General features: G+C 49.5%; 1 protein-coding gene across 7 annotated transcripts in view; it reads right to left on the reverse strand.

Moving 5' to 3' along the window:
• MTMR14 (myotubularin related protein 14) overlaps positions 1-23,557 on the reverse strand; it is a 43,327-nt gene that overhangs the window by 15,759 nt on the left and 4,011 nt on the right. For 5 of the 7 annotated variants that reach the window (XM_057705892.1, XM_057705890.1, XM_057705896.1 and 2 more), the window contains 9 exons: positions 19,957-20,065; positions 14,204-14,279; positions 13,838-13,898; positions 12,191-12,313; positions 11,133-11,206; positions 6,568-6,638; positions 5,896-5,970; positions 1,178-1,244; positions 215-300 (listed from right to left, as the gene is read on the reverse strand). In XM_057705892.1, coding sequence (XP_057561875.1) covers positions 215-300; positions 1,178-1,244; positions 5,896-5,970; positions 6,568-6,638; positions 11,133-11,206; positions 12,191-12,313; positions 13,838-13,898; positions 14,204-14,279; positions 19,957-20,065 — 742 coding nt within the window. The remainder of the gene's footprint in view (positions 1-214; positions 301-1,177; positions 1,245-5,895; positions 5,971-6,567; positions 6,639-11,132; positions 11,207-12,190; positions 12,314-13,837; positions 13,899-14,203; positions 14,280-19,956; positions 20,066-23,557) is intronic. The other 2 variants (XM_057705893.1, XM_057705891.1) reach the window with 1 other exon arrangement.

The raw sequence follows: 23,557 nt of genomic DNA on the forward strand, positions 1-23,557 counted from the left end.
CAGGGTCTGAATCACAACCACAGCCCCAGTGATAACCACGCTGCCCGACAGCCCCAAGAGCAGGGTTAAACACAGCACCTGCTCTGGACACTTGAGGGCCCTCACTCGAAATCCTCTCTGCTTTCTGGAGACAGTCCTAGCGCTCCCAAACGGCAGATCTTGGAAGGGCCTCTGAATGCTCCCTGACCCCACGGCCCAGCCCATCCATACTCACAGCCCACAAGGAAAGGCGCAGGAGAGAGATGAAGAGGGGCGTCCGGTCCCAGCCTGAGATACAGTGTACCAGCAGTCCGCTGTCATCTACTCAGGAACACCGAACAGGAGGCCCAGGAGGGAAGCAAACACAGGCTGATAAGACGGGGATGTGCCACCGCCCTGGCCTGGGGGGAGAGCCAGGACCCCCAGGACCACAGCTTAGCTCCGGGGCACGCACGTGATGTTCCTGCCAGCCTGGTCACAGTGACTGGTTTAAGGATGGACACTTCACCCAAACTGAGGCAATGAGCGCGAGCTCTGGGACAGAGGCTGTCTTTCTCTCCTGGAGGAGTTAAGATGGCAGGAAACAAGTCTGGAATGATTGCCGGCCATGAAGCTAACTAAACAGTGGGCATGAGACAAGGAGAGATTCTTTGTGGTATTTGGCACTTGGCTCTGCTCTTGGGCCTCCTTGGTTATACAGACGAATACATTTCCACTCATTCAAGCAAGTGCAACCCCACACAAGTGCTGATTGATATGCAGGAGTCAGACTCAGCCACCCTAGGACACTGAGTGTTATGGGCTCATCCAATCAAAGCAGTCACACTGTCTAGAGAACCACCAGGAGAACAGGCCCTCCACGGGCTTTTGTGTGTGCCCAAGAAGAAGCCAGGACTGACTTTCTCTCACCTTTCTGAACCAAAAGAGGCTACCGCGGCCCCATACAAAAGGCTGATGCTCAAAGCTCAAAGGACAGCTGACCCAGTACAGAAACACCCTGTGTGTGGTTCCGACGGTGACAAGTTCATAATTTTGTTTTCTAGGGTTTGAGGACATGGAACAAATCTGCCAATGACAAGGAAACCCCCAAATCCTTCTTCCGTACAGCAAAAGGTCCCAAAAAACACACATTTGCAACGTCAAGACCTGCGAACACCCATAGGAACTAATGGCTTGAGGCAGGCAGAGGCAGACTCACCGTCACTGTTAATTATGGAAAGCAGCAGTTTCAGGTAGTTTTGTGTTTGTTGCACCAGATCCCAACTCTGTTGGAAAAGAAAAATAAAAGGATTCTAGGAATAGGTATTTAACTCAGAATGGGAATTTAAAGCATTTTTAAAATAAAATGCTAAGAGTTATTCTGGGGCAACAAGTACCCCAGGCTGATGGTCACAGGCCACAGACTTCACTCCCCACCTCTCCCTGTACCCTCACCCATGGGCCCCTCTCTCAGTGTGCTCTCACCCAACGTGTGGGTGAGGGAAGCCGTGCAGAGGCCCGGGCAACCCACAGCTACACAGCCACTAGCAGCAGCCAGACGTGAGGCCCCTCTGAGCCCTGGGCTCCGGGCATGGCTGTCCAGGGAGTTAACAGGAGCCAACAAAGAGCCTTGAGCCTGTGGCCACTGTCACCAAATGGAAAGAGCCATCACATCATAGAAACTAAGGAAAATATCAACCTTCTCATCAATCACGTTTCATGTGTTTTTTATTGCTACTCATTGCATACTGTCCTTTGATGAATAACAGATGCAATCTGTTTGGCAGACAAAAATCTTTTAAAACAAGAGTTCTGTGAGGTGGGCGATCAAAAATAAGCAAAAGCCATAGGGATAGGAACCTCTGTTCTAGCCCAAGCAAAAGGTCTAGACTAGCCACTCTGAGAAACAGTCCACTGTGGAATGCGGAACTCCACGGAGGGGCCTGACCCAGTTCTGTGGCCCGCTCCCCCTGGTGGCGGACAGTCTCTCAACACGACTGCTTCTCAGTGTCTGGGGCTGTGCAGGGAGGGTGGTGAATGCCAGCGAGAGCACTCCCATGGGGAGGGTGAACACAGCACCTGTAATTGGAATGGTTTTCCCAGGAATTTAAAACAGGCTCATTTACCTGACCCTCCCACGGGCCCTGGAGAGTCCTGACCCACTTTCAGCAGCTCCAGAGAAAGCCGCTGCAGTGCCGTACTGATGAACTTATTACCCACGGCAGCTCGGGGGTCTCTCCACTCATCTGCTTCAACGTGTCAGACACACCACTGCCAACAGATTTCCTCTGTGCTGTGACTCCCGTGGGTGAGGAAAAGCAGGAGAGCTGCGAGCTACGCAGCAGATGCGCAGGGAGGTCAGGCGGGCGGGGGCAGGGCTGCAGCGGCCAGGAGAGGGCAGGAGGCGACCAAGGACAAGCCTGCAGGGCCCCACAACGGCAGCTGTTCGAAGGTGACACAAATGACCAAGGAGCGGCAGCAGACACAGCTGGCCACTGCGCCCAGGGCCGGGGCAGGAACCACAGCCTAGGGAGCACTGGGTTGGCAGAGGCCCAAGGTCACACAGCTAAGCTGAGCTAGGGTCTGGACCCAGGCCTGTGGTCACACACACTGCAGGAACATTTCCTCAGACACCAGAGCGAGAAACAAAAGTCTAAGAAGAGTGCAGAATGCGAAGAGGACCTGGGAATTGCACAAAACATCTAGGCTCACCTCTGACTTTCTCATTCTACATGCGCCGTGAAAAAGCCCTTGGGTACAGAGCTGAGTACCACGCATCTGGCTTAACGTTTCTATGCCTGGAGCACTCTTCCCCTGGCTGGCAAACTCCTACTCATCCTTCAAAGGCCCAGCCCCATTATCTTCTCTACAGAGTCTTCTGTGGCCACTCGTCTATAACCCTACTATGCAGGCGTTGGTTATGCTGTTGCCTCTTTTCCTAGATTGAGCCCAGTGAGGACGGAGGCCATTCTGGCACCTCTGCATCTGTAAGGCTTAGTGCTTAGGGACTAGGAGGTACCTGTAGAATGTTCTTTCACTGCCTGTTCGTGGTCAGGGGCCAGCTTGAGGAGCAGCAGCCACTGGAAGGGGTCTTGGGCAAAAAATGAAAGAGCAGAGCTCTATGGAATTCCATTTGGCTACATGGAGGGCGGCAACACGGACACTTGCACTGCTGTCCCTGCACTGGGGAGCACTGCTGTGAACATCACTGTGGGCCTGGCCCTGCGACACAGCAGTGAATACAATGACCCCAGCCTTTGGGGCTGCCGGGAAAGGAAGGCAAAGTGAACTGCTGCAGGTGTGCTGACTAAAAGCAGCCCTCTAAGGTGCTGCAGGACCACATAATTGGGGAGGTGAGCCTAGCCTGATCCATGGGGACCCTGAGAGAAGGCTTCTTGGAGACGGTGACGTGAGTGTAAGAAAAGGCGAGGGAAAGCACACAAGTGTTTGTCGCAGAGAGAACAGCATGTGCAAACCTGGAGAGCATCTTCCCTAAGGGTGGACGGGCAGCCAGGTGGCTGGAGGAGAGGGAGGGGACGGCCAGTGAGTCACAAGAACAAGCCTGGACCATGTGGAACAGGGTGGACCACGTAAGCGTCCTTGGACTTATCCTGAGGGAAACAAGAAAGTCAGTGGCAGCTCTCAGGGAAGGAGTGACAATGAGAACCTCGCCCCATCATCTGAGCATTGCGCTCTGCCAGACCCCATTCACATGCTTTGTGTCCACTATTCCCAGTCAGCTGCCCCTTCCACGCTCAGCCATGAGATGATGGGGGCCTGCATTAGGCCAGTGACATAAGTAACGGAGGCAAGAAGGGCTGGGGAATTTCCTGGCACAGGGACTTAGAGAACTGATGGCACCCAGCCATGGATGTAGCGGAGAAGAGCCCCCCACATTTGGAGTCTGAGCATCTGGGTAAATGGTGGCAGGCCTGGGGGTGCTGCGGGTTGTGACCAATTCCATTCTGGGCAGCTTGAGTTTGAGGTGCTTGCATGATGGGACACCTGGAAAAGGATGTAGGTGTGGATTGCCTGGCCCAGAGCCCTGGGCCTGGGCGGCCCAGCCATCAGCTAAGGGAATGGATGATGGATGGCCCTGGAGCAGGAGAAGGACCCTGTACTGAAGGGGCAGAAAGGGCTGAGCCCATACCTGGCTGAAGAAGAGGATGGTAGGAGCCCAGGGAGACCAACTGGCTGAGCAACACCAGAGAGGCAGGCAGCACAGGAGGGCCCTGCCCTTCTGCTCGCACGCCCGGAGCTTTACTAGTGCTCATGGCCCTGAGTCAGTGACCCAGGCGCCTCCTTCCCAATCGTCGTCGTCAAAACAGTCTGGCATTTCAGTTAAGACAACACTTTCATGCAGTGATCATGCTGAACCTCGTCACAACTCTGAAATAGGTGCTGTCAACTCCACTTCCAAAGGGAAGTAACGTCACTTGCTCAAGGCCACAGAGCCCTGTAAGAAAAGCCAAGCAAGCCCACACCCAGGGCCTCTATCCACGAGGCAGAACTCTTTCCACGCACGGGACCCTCCCAGAGACAAACATCCTGGACAGCATCGAAACATCAACACTGGCAACACAGCGCTACAGTTGCAGGGTATTTAGTGAGTACGTGGTTCTCAGATCCAGTCTGTCTGTTGCATAAGGGGAAAGAATGGTGCCTGAAGGGAGAGTGGTGGTGGCTGGGTGGGGCCTCCTCAAGGGCTCTGCACACAGCAAATTCAGGAGGCTGCCGGTTCCTCTGGCCACACCACCTGTCTAGGGGCAGCCTGGAACTTGAGAGCAGGGGACAGGGCCCCCCAGCCTCCGCCAGGCTTCTGGGACACAACAAACAACTTGCCCACTCTCCTTCCAAAGGCTCCCTCTCTTGGAAAAACACCTGCATAGGGAAGAGCCACCACTACTCAAATAGTTATGAAGCATCTACCTTGTGACCAGGGGCTGGATATGCAATATAAAACAGGACAAGCATGGTCTCTGCCTTTACAGACTGGAACACAAAGCTGCCTAACAGGTAGGCCAGGTCTCTGGGATAGAGGGAGATCTTGAGGCTGGAAGGGAATTGTCCAGGCCTGAGGGCAGACGAAAAGAGGGAAACAGGGTGTTTTCTAGGTATTCAGTGGCTCAGCCTCTCTGGCTCTGGGCCAGTGTCGGTTCTGGGATGCACAAGCTGTGGTTTCCTAACCTCCCGGTGCTCAGTCTACAGAAGATGGGGAAGCAGATCTATAAATCTGTGACTACAGCTCAGTAGAAAATTCCAAGATAGACATGTCCAGGGATTAATGGGAACGTAGATGCAAGCATCCAACCCCGGCCAGGGATGGGGAGAGGAGGTACATCAGGGAAGTCTTCTTGGAGCGGACACTCAAGCCAAATCCTGACGGCAGAGTTAGCCAGACGTGAGGAGGCTGGGACGGCCAGCCAGGCAGAGGGAGCAGATGTGGGGAAGCAGCAGGAAGAATGAGGCTACTTGTCCTGCCTGAGGCAAGTGGCAGGAGACTGCTAACGGTTGTGGGCTTGTGCAGTGGGCTAAACACAGCAGAGAGATGGAGCCATCCAGTAAGACTGGGGCCCCTTCCACGGCAGATGGCGACAAGAGGAGAGAAGCACAATGGGAATAATTTTAAGGTTTCTATAACCAAATCAGGTCAGGTAGCTCTGCACTTTCTCTGATGGAACATGCATTTAAAAGGTAAAATGAAAAAGTCACTAAATCCCAGAGCTGGAAAGGCAAACTCCGTGAGGTCCTCCTCTGGAAACAGAACCCCCTGGTGGATGCAAATCTTTCAGTGAGTCATGTTCAAAGCTTTGATTTTCTGGGCCAAGAGCAAATCAGGAGAGAGAGTTAAACAGATAACAGCTTCTCCTTTCCTAGGCTGTCAGAGGTCAGAAGTCATGAGCCAGGCCTTCAGGTGCCTGCCAGGGGTCCCCTCACCTGATACCGGCTCCAGTCAATGTTCAGAGAGCAAGTCAGGAAGTCGGGGATGCTCAGAGGGGCATCGACGTAGTCCTGGGGACAGAAAGACACCGTGAGAGCTGGGCTGGGCACCAGGAAAAGCCATGGTGACCGGGCAGGTCAAGGCCCTGAAGCTGTGGCTACCATGGGCAGGCAGATGTCCCCCCACAGTGCTCGCCTTCTCCGGGCCAGGTGCCTGTGCCACCCTGGGAGTGACAGCTTAAAAATCAAAGGAACCAGATATTGCTGCCAAGCAGAACTTTTCAGCTGGCCATTTGAGTGTCTGCTGCTGAGACAGAGGTGATCAACCATATTCTGCCTCCGACACCTCCTGGACTGCTCCCACCCACTGAGGAGGAGCAGAACGCAGCTGCCACTCTTCACACAGATGGTGGAGCAAAAGGCCTTTTCCTACCTTGTCCCTGAAAACTCCTTTAAAGAAAGGGAGAAATTAAAGGGGGAGAGGAAAGTACATATGATGAGAATTTAAACACGTACATACAAGGAGAAGAGAGGGAAAAAAATAATGGGACTCATTCAGGGAAAAGAAAAGAAAGGAAAAGGGTAGCTGTTTTCCCCCAAAAGATTACTAGTTGGTTTCCCTTCACAAAGAAACTGAAGAGCCAAGCTGACGAATGTCATTGCTCATACCTGCTTCCAGTTAAAAATGAGCCCTTCAGCAATGTAATCCCGATCCTTATATTCCTTGAAAAACTCACAGCCTGGAAGAGAAGGGCAGAGTTATGACACCACCCTTCCTGGCCACGTGTCCTGAGACGCCCCTGGGTGCTGGCAGACAGAGGTGGCCATGAGCTGACACAAGTGGGGACTGGACCGGGTGGGCAGGAGCCTGACACTCCTTGTGTTTCTCGTCACAGACCTTCCCGATGAGGCACCACCTGCCTGCACACCTCTGTATCGCTCTCCATCTGTGTTCACTGGCTGCTGGTCACTTCCCTCTCATCTCAGGTCCCTTTGTCCCACATTCCCTGAAGTGCCAACAGCCAGCGAACGAAAGCATGGCTTACAATTTGAGCCCTGGCAGCACTTCTCAGCAACTTACCTAGTTACGGGGGACCACCCTCCCTCCTGACACAGGCATACTTCAGAGACATTGAGGGTTTGGTTCCAGACCACCGCAATAAAGCAAGCCACAGGAATTTTTTGGTTTCCCAATGCACCTTAAAGTTATGTTTACACTATTTTATAGTCTATTAAGTGTGTGATAGCATTATGTCTAAAAAAACAACACACCTTAAATTTTAAAAATACCTTAAATAAAAAATACTTTAGGGAATTCTCTGGTAGGGCAGCGGTTAGAACTCAGTACACTGCTGTGGGCCCTGGTTTGATCCCTGGTCAGGGTACTAAGATCCTACAAGCCACGCAGAACGACCAAAAAACCAAAAATAAACAAAAACTTCATTGCTAAAGAATGATCACCATAATCTGAGCCTACAGTGAGTTGGAGTAGTAACATCAAAGATCAGTGATCACAAGTCACCATAACAAATGCAGTCATATAATAAATGAAAAAGTCTGAAGTATTGTGAGAACTATCAAAATGACACAGAGACGTGAAGTGAACAAATACTGGAAAAATGGCTCCAAAAGACTTGACAAAGGGTTGCCACAAATGTTCAATTTGTAAAAAATGCAACAAGTGAAGAGTAACAAAGCGAAGAGCAGTAAAACGAGGCCTGCCTGTATCAGCTTCGCAGGCTTTCCGAGAGGGCTGAATATCGGAACATGAGAGACAGGACCATGGACAGCGCCTAAAACGTGACAGGTGCTGGAGAGACACATCCATCTCCAACAAACCTCCCCAAGATGTGCTTTCTGTATCATTCACTAGAAAAACTATAAGATACACCACCAGGGTAAGACCTCAGGAACAGAGAAAGGAAGGGTGGAGAGAAATGGGACTTGGCAATGTTCCCAGCTTCAAACCTCAGCCTTTCACTTAGCTCTGTGACTGCGAACAAGCTAACTTCTTCTCTAAGCCTTGATTTTCTCATTTGTAAAGTAGCTAAGGACAAAATGAAATAATATGTATAAAGCACCTGGCAGAGCACTGGTACAGTGGCACTCAGGTGACAGCATACTGCTGCCATCCTCACGCTGCTCCTGCATCCCTGCAGCTTGGCCCAGGGGGAACAACAAGGCTTGCACTCCCCTCAGTTCCTCCACCAGGGCCAACACAAACTCTGAAGAGCACACGGCACCACAGGTCCAAATCTGGTGAAGTCCCCAAAAGCAACGAAACAGCTGCCTGAATTCTGTCAAAGTAGCCACAGGCCATAAACATTCACACAGAACTCGCCAGCTATTCCTGGGCCACGCTCCTGTCTGGGGCCACCCCAGGGAAGAAAGGAAAAGTTTCTTTGTGGAGGAAGGTCTGAGACTGAGCCCATGTGTTCTGTAGGCTTGGCTCTCACCCCCCGCCCCCCAACACTCCTGCATTCTAATCCTCCAAGCCTCACTGCGAACGGGGAAGTCAGGAAACAATCCTCAGCTCTAACACTGCAGGCTATTCTTGGGTCCCTCAATGGGAGAGAGAATAAATATAAATATCAGACAGAGGCCCTGAGCTTATAAGCCCAAGTTTAGAAGAGATAGCAATCACTCCTCAGAGCTCCCATGAAGTGCTCTGTTTTCTCAAACTCGAGCACTTGAATCCACACCGCAGGCTCCGGGCTGAGCTCTGAGCAGCACATGAGGCAGGAGCAACTGACTGTGAGAAATGGGAGAGAATTAAAACAGCCTCGGTACCCACGGCAATGCCTTGACATTCATTACCTGAATGGGCTTCTGAGCCTGTTGAGAGGCAAAGGGATGGGACCAAAAATGAAGTGGGAACAGCCGCTCACTCAAAAGGGAAACAAATTAGACTCATGCTGGGGAGTTTTCGGCCCTGTCTATTTTGGTGCCCTGGAGGAAGTGCTCCCAGAACACTTCTCATTTTCAAGGGCTCGTCTAAGCCTAAGTTAGTCTGACAGAGAACTGATACCACCACAGTTCCTGTCTGGGCTTCAAAGTCATCAGAGGGCTCAAGGGAGACCCCTGAAATGGCAGCAAAGTGCATTTCAGGACTTGTTCTGGATCACGGCAATTTTGTTATGAAGTATAATAACACAGGCATGTAAAGAAATTCAAGAACATAAGCACAGGAAGTGAAAGGTGTTTCTCCCATACCCTCAATACCACACACAACTATCAGATGCAGTACACAATATTTTGGGAAGAACAGGGAAAAACATTCACAGATAGATGGTATCATCCTACTATTTTGGCATATTATTTTCTTACCCTTTTGTGTAAGCACTTTTTCTCTTACGTAGTTGAGACTGTACTATTTAATTTTGTATCTTGCTCATTAGCACTTAAAGCATTTTTCTATAACTATGTAATATCTCATTCTACACTGATGGCTGTACCATCATCTACATAATCATTACCCCGTGTTTGGCTGGTATAAACAGACATGATGAACATCTTCGGGCCCAAGCTGGCTGGATTATGGCCTAATGAATAACTGGGTCAAAGGGTGTTAATATTTCAGGAGTCTTTTAAGAAGCTACCCCAAGTGTGGTGGGGTTTTTTTTTTTTTGCCACTGTCATGTGGAATGTGGGATCCTAAGTTCCCTGATCAGGGATCAAACCCATGTCCCCTGCAGTGGAAGCTCCAAGTCCTAACCACCGGACTGCCAAGCAAGTCCTACAAAACAATTTTTTCCAAACCAAGTTTTACTGAGAAGCTGAATACAAATAAAGAAAGCTAGCGTCTGCTTCCTCAGCCAATTCAGACCTTTCCCGTTCATTTGGCAGAGAGTACTTCAGTCTGGGGACCCCCAAAGCATCTCCTGAGAGTTGAGAGCCTGGTCTGAAAACCAGCTTTTGAGAGCTACCTGAGCAAAGCTCCCGTGCAGACCCCCCAGGGGACGTCCCTGTCTCGACACAACCCCGACGCTGCCGAGCCCATGGCATCACCAAAGTGAGCCTTTCCTCCCACGCACCCGTCACTTAGCCTAGTGTCGGCGAGCACCTGTCAGGGACAGGCCTGGCACTTCACCCAGAAATAAGCACCATTATCCTCATTTTATGCAGGATGAAACTGATGCTCAAAAGGGCTAAGGGACTTGTTCAAGGACACATTGCTGGGACTAGGACACACGCCCAGCCCCACATGCCACCAAATGCTAAGCTGGCAGAGCAGAATGAGGAGAGACCCTGATGGAGGCCAGAGTAAGAGAGCCAGGCCACAGGGGTTGTGGTTTGGATACCACCAGCTCACACTGATGAGGATACCCTCTGCCCACCAGGCATTGGATGAACCTGCGGTTCTAATGAGAAGGCCTCCTGGCTCTACAGTATCCTGGGGTCACCAGCCTGCTCTCGCTATTGGCCACATGGCTCCAAGATGAGGAGACAAGATCCAGCACAGGACTGAAGGCAGGTGCTAGTGCTGAGGAGCAGGAGAGAGGTTTCAAGGAGAAAGAGTCCATTTCCTGCTATCTGTTGACAAAATTTGGCACTGATGTTAGGGCTCTAATACCTCCGTGAACAAGCAGGTGTTGCCAGAAAGAAAGCTTAAATGCTGACAAATGGGCCAACACAGTGTCAGAGAACACTGCCCTGGCCATAGGTTGCATACAGTCTGTGCCAGAGACAAATGCAGCCAGCTGTGTGCTCACCACAGTGCTCTGCGATGTGGTGAGGCCACCAACCATGTGCAACTGGGGACAGAGCACTTACATCCTCACCACGGCAACAGCCAGTGCAGCACAGCGGACTGCTGACACGGAGGACTAACGATGTCATTTCACACTGAAACAGCACGTTAGCTGCACAGAGCACTCTGACAAACATGACCTCACCTAATCCACACAACAAGACCCTGAGCTAAGCCTCACCAAGTTCCAGTGACACCTGAGGCTGGGCAAGGTGAAGTAACTCACTCAAGGCTGCAGGAGGGAAGACCTGAGCCAGGACTCCATCTCCGGACCCCTCTCAGGGGAAGCCCTCCCAGCACAGTGTCCTACCCTCAGCCTAGAGCTGAGGCCCAGGAGCCCCTCTGTCCTGTGCTGAGCAGCAGCAGCTCCTGCCCGAAAGCTGCAGGGCACTGTATGCCTAAGTGGTGAGGGCCTGCAGACGGCCTCAAGAGCCCCAGTCCTGGGACGCCTGTCCCGTGACCAGACCCTGGAAAGAGCCCCTACCTGGATACGGAATGGAGAGGAGAGTGAAGTCGGCATAGCGCTGGGCTTTGTCCACCTTCTCGGAGGAGGTAACACTACAAGACAGGACACAACGTGTTACGGCATCACAACACATGCACACCATCCCCCACAAGCGTCACCACAGCTCAAACAATCCTCCTGCTACAGAGACTACTCTTCAGAGTTAGGAGTGAAGCCCTTCAGTGGCGTTTACTTTGAATAATTAAGAAATGTAACTCCTCTGACACCTACCCTAAGTCACCAGGTGAGAGTGCTGACTCGCCCTGACACCACAGCACCCACAATGGGACCTATAGCTGCAGAATAACCTTCTGTCTAAGCCTCACAAATGAAGGCAGCACAGCCTCCCTGACCTGGCCGGCACACCGAGCAAAGAGCAAAGCAACCGAGACACTGTCCAAAAGGGGCTCTGAGGTGGACTCTCGCCTCCACCATCCTCTCAAACGGCATCTGAGAAATGCAGGACTACTGGGGCAGACGACGGAAGGGCAGGCGGACATTCAAGTGCCTGCAGACAGCTGAGCTGTAACTTGGCCTCAGTGTGGCTTATTTTCTAAGGCAAACTCGGCATAATTAAAAGTCAATATTATAAAAAATAAGCAACACTTTGGAAAAATTCCCCAAATTTCATCACCTTAACCAGCTTCCATTTTTTTCTAAGTTTGTCTTATTGTATGAAGATTTGGTCCATACAGGACGTAAAAATTGAGTAAATACTGATTTTTTTTTTGATCCACTTTTTTAAAAAGAGACTCTAATCTACCAGAGATGGCGTAGTGGCAGCAGAGCACATGTTAAGAGATTCACGGCTCCCCTGGTGCTCTCTGCACCACCCCGAGCAAGTGACATAACCTCTCTGGCTTCAGTTTCTCCCCTGCAAGAGGGGAACACTAGAACCTCCTTGCAGGGAGGGCTGTGTGAGGATACTGGGAGAGGATGCCCAGTGCGCCCTTGTAACTGCTCTGCGCCATCCCTGACCCCACGAGCCAGTGAACACACGGCCTCCACCCATGTCGAGGGGGGTGCCCTGCACTCACTTCATGCCAAACTTCACCTTCTTGTTCTCTACCATCAGGTCACAGATGTATTTGACTGACAGGTACCGGAGCAGCTTGATGTCATAGCCTCTGACCTTATCAAAAAGATGCGTGTCGGAACTTCTGAAACAAAGAGCCAGAGGGAGAAGTTGCACCGCACGTGCATCCACAGACGTCTGGGGGGTGGGGGACACGTCCAAGAAGTCTAGATTCTATAAAAGAACTTCTGTTTCCCTTCTCCAGAAGACGGAGGGAGGGCCAAGACAGGACAACCCGTCTCAGGGAAGGTGCAGGGAAGGTGACTTTCTAAGAGATTATCCTGAGCTCTGGGACGCATTTCAAAGAGGAGCAATCTGCAGCTGGGGCGGAAAAGAGTTTTTTGGCACTGCCTGACATTAAGCCAGAAGACTCAAGATAATCTCCAAGTTCTAAAAAGCAGCAGGCTGGTGGCTGATAGAGTCTCTGAGCTTCCATGAGAGTTTATCTCTCTCCACCCCCCTCCCTTTCCCCCATTTACGACCATTTTTAGCCATTGGCTTGCTCAAAACAACAGACTGAAATTCTCATTGGAAGATGGACTTTTTAGAACTATTTTATCAACTGATTGTGAAATACTAGCAAGTGAATTCCCTCTGCTTAGAAGGCCTCTGAAGCAAGGAGAAAGATAAAATTTTCCTAATCCCCAGGCTGCCTTTTGATCAGTCACACAGATAAAGGCAAAAGTAGATAGAATGAGTAAACAGTCACCATTAATTTTTTTTTTTAATGCCCACTGCTTTGCTGTCGCCAGCAGACTCCTTGCCAAGAACAGTGCGCACCGTGGAAGATGGGCTGGCTGGAGCAGAGGTCATCCGATCTCAGGGAAGAGCCAAACATTTTTGAGCACAAGCCAGAGCCGCTGCTCTCGGAACTAATGGGCAGAAGCCGGGCATAGCAAGATGCCTTTTCATGCACTGAGCCCTGATTTGGGGCAGCTGATCTGACTAGGGTGCTGGTGTGCATTCCAGAGACGCTTGACACCAGTTAAAGACTCCCATGTGGTACACACCATGCAAAGGAGCTCTTCCACGATATCCATTACTGCCGTTTTCTAAGAATATTTGGAAAGGAGGTAGGAAGAGTGGGAGCAAGCCCCTCCCTCCAGTTAAGGGGGCCTAAAACACTCCTCTGTATCAAGCTCCTTACGGCACCTGCCACACAGCTGTGGAGCTTCTAGTGCCCACAACTCCCAGGTGGGGACTTCAGCCCTTGCCTTGTGCCTCAGGCTGGGTGTGCTGGGCATTGCCTGGCAGGCCCGACATCAGCACCCTGGAAACTGTGGGGCTTGAAGACACACAGATGTCTGGGCCGTGTCTTGGACCTGCGGTGCCAGGAACTCCAGGAATGGGGCATGCTCTCTGGGGTCCTAGTGAGCAGTCAGGATACAGGCAGACTGCTCAAGCAGTTCACAAAGTCAGCTTCAGGTGAAGCTACGGGACGGACTTCAACACCCCTGTTTCAGGGGCGTGGACTTGGCAGCAGGAGGAAGGGAGCCAGGTCACTCACCTGAACCACTAATGATGAACAACCATCAGTAGGGAAACGTCCACCACCAGTCAGACACCCACCCGCAACCCAAGCCCAGACCCATGACCACCTGGAACTGACCGAGGCGCACAGTCCTCCTCCGTGACGTCCTCCACATCTGCCCAGGCATCGTCTGCACCCCCTGTGGGAGGAACCTGTGGTCAGCACCAAGGCCTCAGCAGGGACTCCACCCAGGGGCTTCCCAGCCAGTTTGCCCCCAAGGACTCCACCCCAAGGACCGAGTTCCTGCCTCTCTCAGCACCCTATGCCCCACACGCCTGGCAGTCTTCTTCATCCCAAGCATCTCCTCAGGTGACAAAAGGAGGGCCCCTGAACCCCTGCCCCCCAGCTTGCTACCCCCTCCACCTACACCACTGCAGCCTCGGTGGCTACTCTCCACGATTCGGCTCCTGTTCTTAGTCACAGAGGGTGCAGCTCAACACTCACCTGAGAAAATGTAGTTGTAGCCAGTGCGTCCATACAGCTCCCCCCAGCCAGCCAGCGTGGCTGACCTGCATATGTGCTGGGAGAGAACACATTTTCAGGGTTAGATGGTTTTCTGGAGTTTTTTTGGTTCTGTTTTTCCCAGCCTTTCTTGAGATATAATTGACATATGACATTGTATATGTTTAAGGTGTACATGTTGATTTAATGTACTTACATGGTACAAAATCATTACCATCGTAGCGTTACCGAACACCTGCACCATGTCACATAATTACCATTTCTTTTCTGTGCTGAAAACATTCAAGATCATCTCTATGTGCAACTTCCACATATATGATACAGTAGTGTTAACTATAATGGCCATGCTGTTCATTAGATTCACAGAAGTTATTCATCTTACAACTGGAAGTTTGTACCCTCTGACCAACAGTCAGGTGGTTTTCTGAAGTGCACACAGTGAGGGGAACCTCTGGGACCCCTCTAATTATTCCAGGTCAACAAAATGGGTGCAGGAGTGCTACCCAAAGTCTTCACAGCAGTCACTCCGAAGTATGCCTAGAATTTAACCTGCAGCTTCTGTCAAGGGGTTCTCTCTCTCAGACGAGAGGCACCAGAGTGCCACTAACAGTCACGAGTAGATTCAGTGGTCATCATGCACGTACTTGGGTAAGATCTGGAGGTTATCACTTGTACATGTGAGCACAGGACTGAAACGTGTACACCACCTTCTCACTGAACTTCCACAAGCCCATGAGGTAGATGTGGCAGGCGGCACGCACTGCTCCTGCTTCACAGACGAAAAGGGGGACAGTGCAGGGAGGTGAAGTGATACCGAAGGTCCCACAGTGAGGAGTGAGGTGGGATCTGATCGAGCCCACCTCCCTCCAGAGCCTTCGTACCGACCGTCACTGGAACTGTTTAGCACAGGGGAGGGCAACCTTTGGAGCAAGAGGGCCAATTAAAGGAGAAATGTTTGGGGCTTTTTTTTTTTTTTTAAAGAAATTTTATCTTCTCTTTCCTCTGTATCTAGGAAATGCAGGAGCTGTAACTGTGCTTAACTACCATTTTACTCTTCCCTCATCACTGAAGGAGCATTTTAAGAGCTAGAATTCTAGAAGCCAGGCAATGGGCATGAACTTCACTATCTAAATTTAAGGCTGAATTTTTATAAATTGTGTTTGATGAGATCCAGGAGGGTTGGAGGAATGGGAGGCGGTATCTGGTGACCCCAGGGTTTAGCTACAGGCTGGGGGAGGCAGTGAGGGTGGCTGGGAGATTACACTAGAGAGAGGGGTGGGCAAGGCATTTCTGAATGAGTCACACAGCCTGCCAGTGTAAGGAGGGTCCCTGGAGGACTGCAGAATACTGCCTGAGAGCGTCTCCTTCATTACCTGTAAGACGGCGGGGAAGAAATGGTTTTGCTGCTACAGGGAAGGGGTATGCTGGGAACTGGCAGGCCGTGACCCAGCTTTCTGAGGCAGTGGCAGTCTGGAGCAGCTGAAGGCAAGAATGTATTCAAGGGAGGGTTGTCCTGGAAGCCCATGAAGAAGGGCTCAGGCAGAGTCCTGCTGGCCTGCCTGAGCAGGACTCACTCTGCGGGGGCTGCTTCCCTTTTTCTGGGTCCAAAAGTATTTTGAAAATCTGATGAAAATGAAAAAATGTCTCCAGATAAAAATGTACACCCCGGAGTTTACCTACATCTCCAGGGGATCCTGGGCTCTCAAGCCCATCCATGGACCCATCTCCAGCCCCCGATAAGAGCTCCTCCTCTGGGCTTCCTACGTGGCGCAGTGGTTAAGAATCCGCCTGCCAATGCAGAGGTCACGGGTTGGATCCCAGCTCCAGGAAGATCCCACATGCCACGGAGCAACTAAGCCCGTGTGCCAAAAATTTGAAAAAAAAAAAAGAGCTCCTCCTCTGAAGAGACCAGCCCAGTGATTAGGAGCCGCAGCAGGGGAGTGTCAATCCTCAGGCTAAGAACCCCCAAGACTCCAATGATAAGAAGGGAGGTTTGATTCCTGAGAGCAAGACAACGGGGGGTGGAGGGGGCACGTATGGTTTGGGTTTGACTGGCATGTGTTATCATGCCCACCCTCCCCCATTATCCAAGCTGCTCCCCATTATCCAAGCTGCTGGCACCAAATCTCACTCTTCTTTGCATTATTTCTGTTAAATCTTTTCAGAGTGGACAAGCATCCCTTCTTTAGTTGTTGAGCACTGAGTTCTTTCCAAGGTTCAGATCCTCCCTTCTGCTCCCAGTTCTCCTATATCCCTTCGACCTGTCCCTGTCTTTTTGGTAACAGAGGCAGCTACACCTGGCCCAGAAGACACGTCAGATGGAGGAGAATGGACAAGCTGGCCAGCTCCCTAAGTGAAGCACCGATGGAGCTGAGGTGTCTGAGCTGGCACCTGGGGGAAGCTGTACCCCACAGCAGAGTCTAACACCTGACCTTGCTCCCTGGCTTCACGGCTCCCATGCACAACCTGCCATTTCTGTACTTTAGGCTCAGCTCTTGACTGAAAAAGCAGGATGTACTCTGAATGCTCTCCATTTACCTAATTACGAGTGGCCTCTAACTCTGCAAGAGGAATATGGCTCCATAGTAACCAACTCTGGCACACAGAATAAAAGCAGCTGACCTCTGCTCCCCATCTCATAAAGGAGGAAACAGAGAAAGATGCCCTGTTCCAATTTTAATTGCCTAAAAGCAAGATACAAGTGTTGGGGAGAAAATGGCATGGGAGAACAGCTTACCCTTAAATGCTTGAACTGAGTTTGAAAAGTTCACTAAAACAGCTTATTTAAGCCAATATATCCAAAATATTATGTCAACATATAATCACTTTTTAAATTATTAATATTTTATTTTTTGGACTGTCTTCAAAATCCAATACATATTTTATACTTACAGCACATCTCAACTAGAATGCTTTATTTTTAGCACTTAAAGGCAAATGTAGTCCTGCCCCAAAATAAAGTTGTGTTTAACCAAAAATATTCTACATTGCTTCAGCTATAAAATGGAAATTAATTCAAATGAAATAGAATCAGATATTTAGTTCCTCAGCTGCACGAGCCACAATGGACTGAGTCTGGAAGGAAGAGAGAAGTGGGCACCCCTGAACGTACCTCCCCTCCCCAGCCCAGCAGGCCGAGCTGGTAGCAAATGCTGCCGGCACTGCACTGGCGAGGGCCTGCCGGGAGCCCCATCTCTGAGGACAAGATCCCCACCTCACAACAGAAGACCCTCTCCTGCCCTTCCCCATCTCTCTCTCAACTGCTAGTTCATGGGTCTGCCTTCCCTACTCACTGAGCTCCACAGGGACAGGACTGTTTTAGTCCTGTCCCCCTAGAACCCAGCACAGAGCCCACTACTGCTTTACCCAAGAGCAATGTCTTCCTACTGAACTTGGAAGTACAAGCTGGGTAGGCACTTGCTAGGCGCTGGGAGGACAGCAGCAAGACAAGGCCTCTGCCCTCAAACGGATTACTGCAGAGAGGAGACAGCAGACTTGCAAACACAATAGGAATAAAGCAGATTAAGCCAGTGAATAGGACTGAGTCAGGGGAAGCTGCAGGGAACAACACGGAATCACACCGCCTGGACAAGACGGTGCAAAGGGAGAAGAAAGCTGGATTAACGGCAAAGCCCTCCAGAACATCTAAATGCCAAAGCCTCCTCAGAATAAAAAACACACACACACACACACACACACACACACACACACACACACACACACACACACACACACACACACACACACACACACACACACACACACACAGAATTCCCTGACAGTCTGGTGGTTAGCACTCGACGTTCTCACTGCCAATGGCTTGGGTTCGATCCCTGGTTGGGAACTAAGATCCCACAAGCCGCACAGCATGGCAAAAAAAAAAAAAATCCTTCAACTCTTCGCCCTCCCTCTGAAATCAGCTGCCTTGGGGCTCTTTCTCCCAGGCTTGCCAATATCTCCCAAGTGCATTCTGGAAAGTCCCTTCCTCAAGGTCTGCAGAGTGAGGAAGAGCAGACCTGACAACGCTACACAGGTCCCCCTGCTTCAGAATTCTCAGAGCCTTTCCTATATCAGTGCACACTCACCGATGTACCTCTTGAATCTGGAGGTCGGGGGGTCAGGGCGAATCTAGTATATGCTCTCTCTCGCCCTTGTTTGATAGCGAATGTTTTGCACAAGCATTTCCTTAAACTACTGTTCTATGGAACACACTACGGGAAGCACTGGTTTGAGTATTTCCTATGTAATTTCTAGCGACAAGCACTATGCCCCCACAGAGCAGTGTGTTATAGTCCAATTATCTAAACTGGAGTTCCCAGAGCTTAAGCAACATGAAACTTTCCAAAGGGGAAAGAGGAATAAATAGCTTTAAGATGATCAATTACTGGAACTTAACTTCCAGGCATACTTTCCCCTAAAATCAACCTGCCCACCAAAGCCTATAGCCAAGTCTCCTTTCCTACCTCCCCTTTCACATTCACCTTTCCCCCATTTTAGGAAAGAAAGGCACAAAGGGATGGATACAGGCCTCGGGTCTCTCCTCCCCACTGCCCTGCCTGGCCCTCGCCTGCGATGGGAGACGGGACCATAGTCCCAGCGGCACCAGGACCACAGTGCACTCAGGTACCTAGATAAATAGAATAGAGAGCCTAGTCCCCTTCTCCTCTGCCCTCCTCCGGGCTCTCTGTTAGTGTATTTGTTCTGGATAATTCTTTCTCAAAATGCTATTTGCATCCTGTATTTCCCTGCTCAGAAATCACAGTGGCTCTCCCGGCAAATGTCAACACCGTGGCCAGCATCTGGCCGTCTGCGTTCAGTCTCCTCCATCCTCAGCTCTGCCACACACCTTCCGCTCCCGTCAGGGCGTCTCCCAGCCTCTCTCGCACCTGCCTTCATGCTCGCCCCATGCCAGCATCTGCCTGGAACACGCTCCCACCCTTCCCCCAAAGCTCGCTTAATGAGGCCATATCTGTCAGTCCACACAGCTGCCCGTCTTAAGTTGCTTCCTCCCACACCACACTACGCGCCCCTAAGCTGCAGTGTGGTAACTTGAGGGTGTTTTGCAGTAGGTTTAAACCTGAGCGCTTCAGTTGTGTACCGTAAACTGGGGGAAGTTATTTAACCACTTTGAACCTGCATTTCATCTGCAAAATGGGAATATCAAATATACCAAAGGATTATAAAAAGAGGTGAAATGAGACCATATTGGGGAGCCGAATTAACAACAGTCACTAGAATATAAGCTTGATAAGGGTGAGGATTTTTGTCTACCTTATATGCTGATGTACCTTAAGGTCTGAACATGATACACGTTCAATAAATAAATTACATGACTGAAAGAATGAACAAACAACAATGTATTAACTCATCTGATCTAATCTATTCATAAACTTCTGATATAAGCATGATTATTTCTCCCATTTTCTAGAGGAGGAAACAGAGGCTTTGCACAGGCAGGAAGTAAAAGTCAGGATCAGAACTTAGGCAGTCTGGCTCCAGGACACAAGGTGGGGTCCTCTGCTGCAACTATCCCTTTCCCACCTAGACTCACCCTCGAAAAAAGTGGTATCAGAATTGGTCTCTTTCTCTGGCCTGCTTCCCACTGCACCAGGCACCCAGTAATCACCCAAATTGGGCTGGCAAAAGCCAAGAACAAGATGACTGTACACTTTGCATTAAGCCAGACACCCCATGAGATGGTCTCAGAGAGTGTGAGGTATACAGCGTGGTCTTACCTTGCCCTTGAACAAGATCACTGGGCAGACAAACCGTCCTCTGCACCTGGCCATCTTGCTGCGGTTGACGAGGTCCTGCAACTTGCTCACCTGCACGGTGCTCTGAAACCTAACACGAGGCAAGAGAGGTAGGTCAGGCTGCTTCTGCGTGAGTACTGTGTACCCCATACAAGGGTGTGTGTGTGCGTGTGCATATGCGTGTGTGTATTCATTTCACATTTAATAAATGCTAAGATTCCTAAACTCTAGATCATTGACATTTTAAGCTTTTCAAGAAAAGAAAAAAATGCTGTATTATAGATACTAAAATTGAAGTCAACCTGATTTCAAAACCTTGAAGATTAAAAAAAACAAAGTGAGCTACTCTGAAGACATGGTATTTAAAATTCAGAAACATATATAGCAAACTGAATGTTGATTATGTCTAGGGTGTTCAGTTTTTTACTCCAAAAGTAAGACAACAGATGTGTTGGGGACCCTTTGGAAATCACGGGGCCATTTTTGTGATCTTTCAGAGGGCAGGATAAGATGAAGGTTCACTTTCCACAGGGCTATGAGCCTCTGATACCTCACCAACATTCCAACTACCTCTAACAGTTCAAAAAGCCAACAGGGCGGGGAATGCTGCAGCAAAGGTGGTGAAAAGGAAGCTATTTGCGGCCTTGAGAAGCACAGAAGTTAATGCACTGGGTTTGGTAAGGGAGATTCTAGAACATGAAAAAAATACATTTAGAAATGAGCTTAAGCAAGTCACACTTATATTAGAGACCAAATCAGCAAACCCCTAAAATAAGGGTCTACTGTCATAGCTTCACCCATGAATTCTTTCTTTTTTTCCTTTCCTTTTTTTTTTTTTTTTTTTTTTTAAATTTCTTGGCTGAGCTGCAAGGCATGCAGGATCTCAGTTCCTCGACCAGGATTTGAACCCACACCCCCTGCAGTGGAAGTGCAGAGTCTTAACCCCTGGACCGCTATGGAAGTCCCCACCCATCAATTCTTAACAAAAGGCTCCACATCAGCCAGTCAGAGCTTCTGGTTGCAAGAGGAACAGGAGGCAGGAAAGTTCAAGAGTGGGAAGCTATTCCCGCTATGCAGAATAATGCAGAATGACGGAGAAGAAGGGAGGGAAGACACTCAAGTTCCCTCCTTACAAGGGCTGAGCTTCCAGGCCAAGTCCAAGAGGGTGTTCAATCCTTCTAATGTCCAGTCCTGCGTGCTCCCACATCACTGCATGGCACCTGCACACAAATAACTGTTTCCAAATGAGTAAGTTCAGCGACTCCTACATATCTGTGGTACCTTTCTAAGCATATCTGGATGCTGTTGGCATCAATAAAAATAGTCTTTTAAAAACACTGCTCATGGGGACTTCCCTGGTGGCGCAGTGGATAAGACTCCACACTCCCAATGCAGGGGGCCTGGGTTCAATCCCTGGTCAGGGAACTAGGTTCCATGTGCATGCCACAACTAAGGTGCTGGCAAGCCACAACTAAGGAGCTGGCAAGCTGCAACTAATAAGTCCACGTGCCGCAACTACATAGCCATCGAGCCACAACTAAGGACTCCACCTGCCACAACTAAGACCCAGAGCAACCAAATAAATAAATACTAAAAAAACAAAACAAAACAAAACAAAAAAAACAAACTCCAAAACCAAAAAAAAAAACCCACTACTGATTTTTTTGTAGCCTTCATAGATGTATTCCCAAGCCAGTTACTAATTAAAATAACTACTGTGGCCTCCTAGGTGGCGCAGTGGTTAAGAATGTGCCTGCCAATGCAGGTGACATGGGTTTGATCCCTGCTCCAGGAAGATCCCACATGCCACAGAGCAACTAAACCCATGCACCACAACTATTGAGCCTGCACTTTACAGCCTGTGAGCCACAACTATTGAGCCCATGTGCCGCAACTACTGAAGCCCATATGCCTAGAGCCCTTGCTCAGCAACAGGAGAAGCCATGGGAAGTGTAAGTCCTCTTCCTGTATCCCCTTTTTCTCTCTCCACCATCACCAAACTGTTGGTACAGGCTTTTATTTGAAGACCCCGCAATGAGGAGCCAGTGCATGACAACAAAGAGTAGCCCCTGCTCATTGCAACTAAAGAAAGCCCGCTTGCAGCAACAAAGACCCAACACAGCCAATACATAAATAAATTTATTTAAAAAAAACAACAACAACAGTTCCTGGGAAACAGAATTTGGGTAATGAAATAAAATTTAACCTTTAAAAAAATAACTACTATCAAGTGAGGATTTGAAATTGAAGTTAAAAAGCGGTCTTCAAATAAAAGCCTGGACCAACAGTTTGGTGATGGTGGAGAGAGAAAAAGGGGGTAAAGGAAGAGGACTTACACTTCCCACGGCATATTTTTTTGTAAGGTATGATTTAAGATGGTTTTTTTTTTTTTTCATTTTTATTAAATGTTTTGTTTTAAATCACAAAATTATTACATCCTTACTATAACCAATTCAAATAACAGAGAAGTGACTACCTAAGATATTACTTTTATGATCAAGATTTTTTCCTTTTTTGAAGGAAGGAGGAAGTCTAGACTGCCTCTTCAAGGTGCCTATAGGGTGGCATGAGCCAACCAGCCAGCCAGGCCCTAGGAAAAACATGGCTCACTGGAAACCAAGTTCTGTCACTTTCCCCTCACTCACTTTATCTATGAAATGAAAAGGCACCTCAGTACAAAACAATCGCCTAATTAAACTCAGATGCCAAGAGAATGTAAAACAGAGCACACACAATATTGCTCACAGCAGTCTTCTAACCACATTTTGGTGGCCCCAGGCCATTTGCACAGATGTGGTCAGCACCATCTGTTTTAACTGACTCACAGAGCTCACATCAGCAGCTCTAAATGCCTTGAAACTGCATTTGATTCTCCCAGGTTGAATCTTTCCATGTAGCAAACTCTCCACAAAACTGAGGGAGAGAACATGCCAGCATTTCCCTCTTAGGGGCTCTGGGCAGTCTTATCATGTGGAAGAAGGCACATTTTTTCTTGTTAGGCTAGCTGATGGCTTATATTCAGTTTCTGTTCTCAGTGGTTCCTGTTTTTATTTTTATTATCTCTTGGCCTTATGATCTTTCTCTTACTGTGCTAAGCACTGGGCTGTGTCTGGCACATGATACTCATATTTGAATGAATGAAAGTGGGCTTGTGTATTTATGTCTGTCTTGTGGGACGGAGCCCTTAACCTATGGGATCTGATGCTATCTGCAGGTGGACAGTGTCAGAACTGAGTTGAACTGTAGAACTCACAGCTGGTGTCTGAACATTAGTGGTACGGGAGAACCCCCCACCCCCCACCCCACGCTCACACACGAGCTGGAATTAGCAAATGCAGAATTTTAACCACTGTCTCCCAGTGCCTCACCTGTACTTGCCCAAATTCTGGCCTTTGTTACACTGTCATTCTCATTTACTGGTCTGTGTTACCCACTAGACCTAAAGGTAGGGACTTCATCTCTCTGGTAGGGCCTCCAACAAGACCCCTGGAGTCTGCCCCACAGAAGCAGTTTGTCTTGTTGACAAACACATGTCTTGGCTGTTCAGAGATCTCCATCCAGGCTTCTATTCCTAGATGATGCG

This window comes from Hippopotamus amphibius, chromosome 13 (genome assembly GCF_030028045.1).
Source record: "Hippopotamus amphibius kiboko isolate mHipAmp2 chromosome 13, mHipAmp2.hap2, whole genome shotgun sequence".
NCBI lineage: Eukaryota > Metazoa > Chordata > Mammalia > Artiodactyla > Hippopotamidae > Hippopotamus > Hippopotamus amphibius.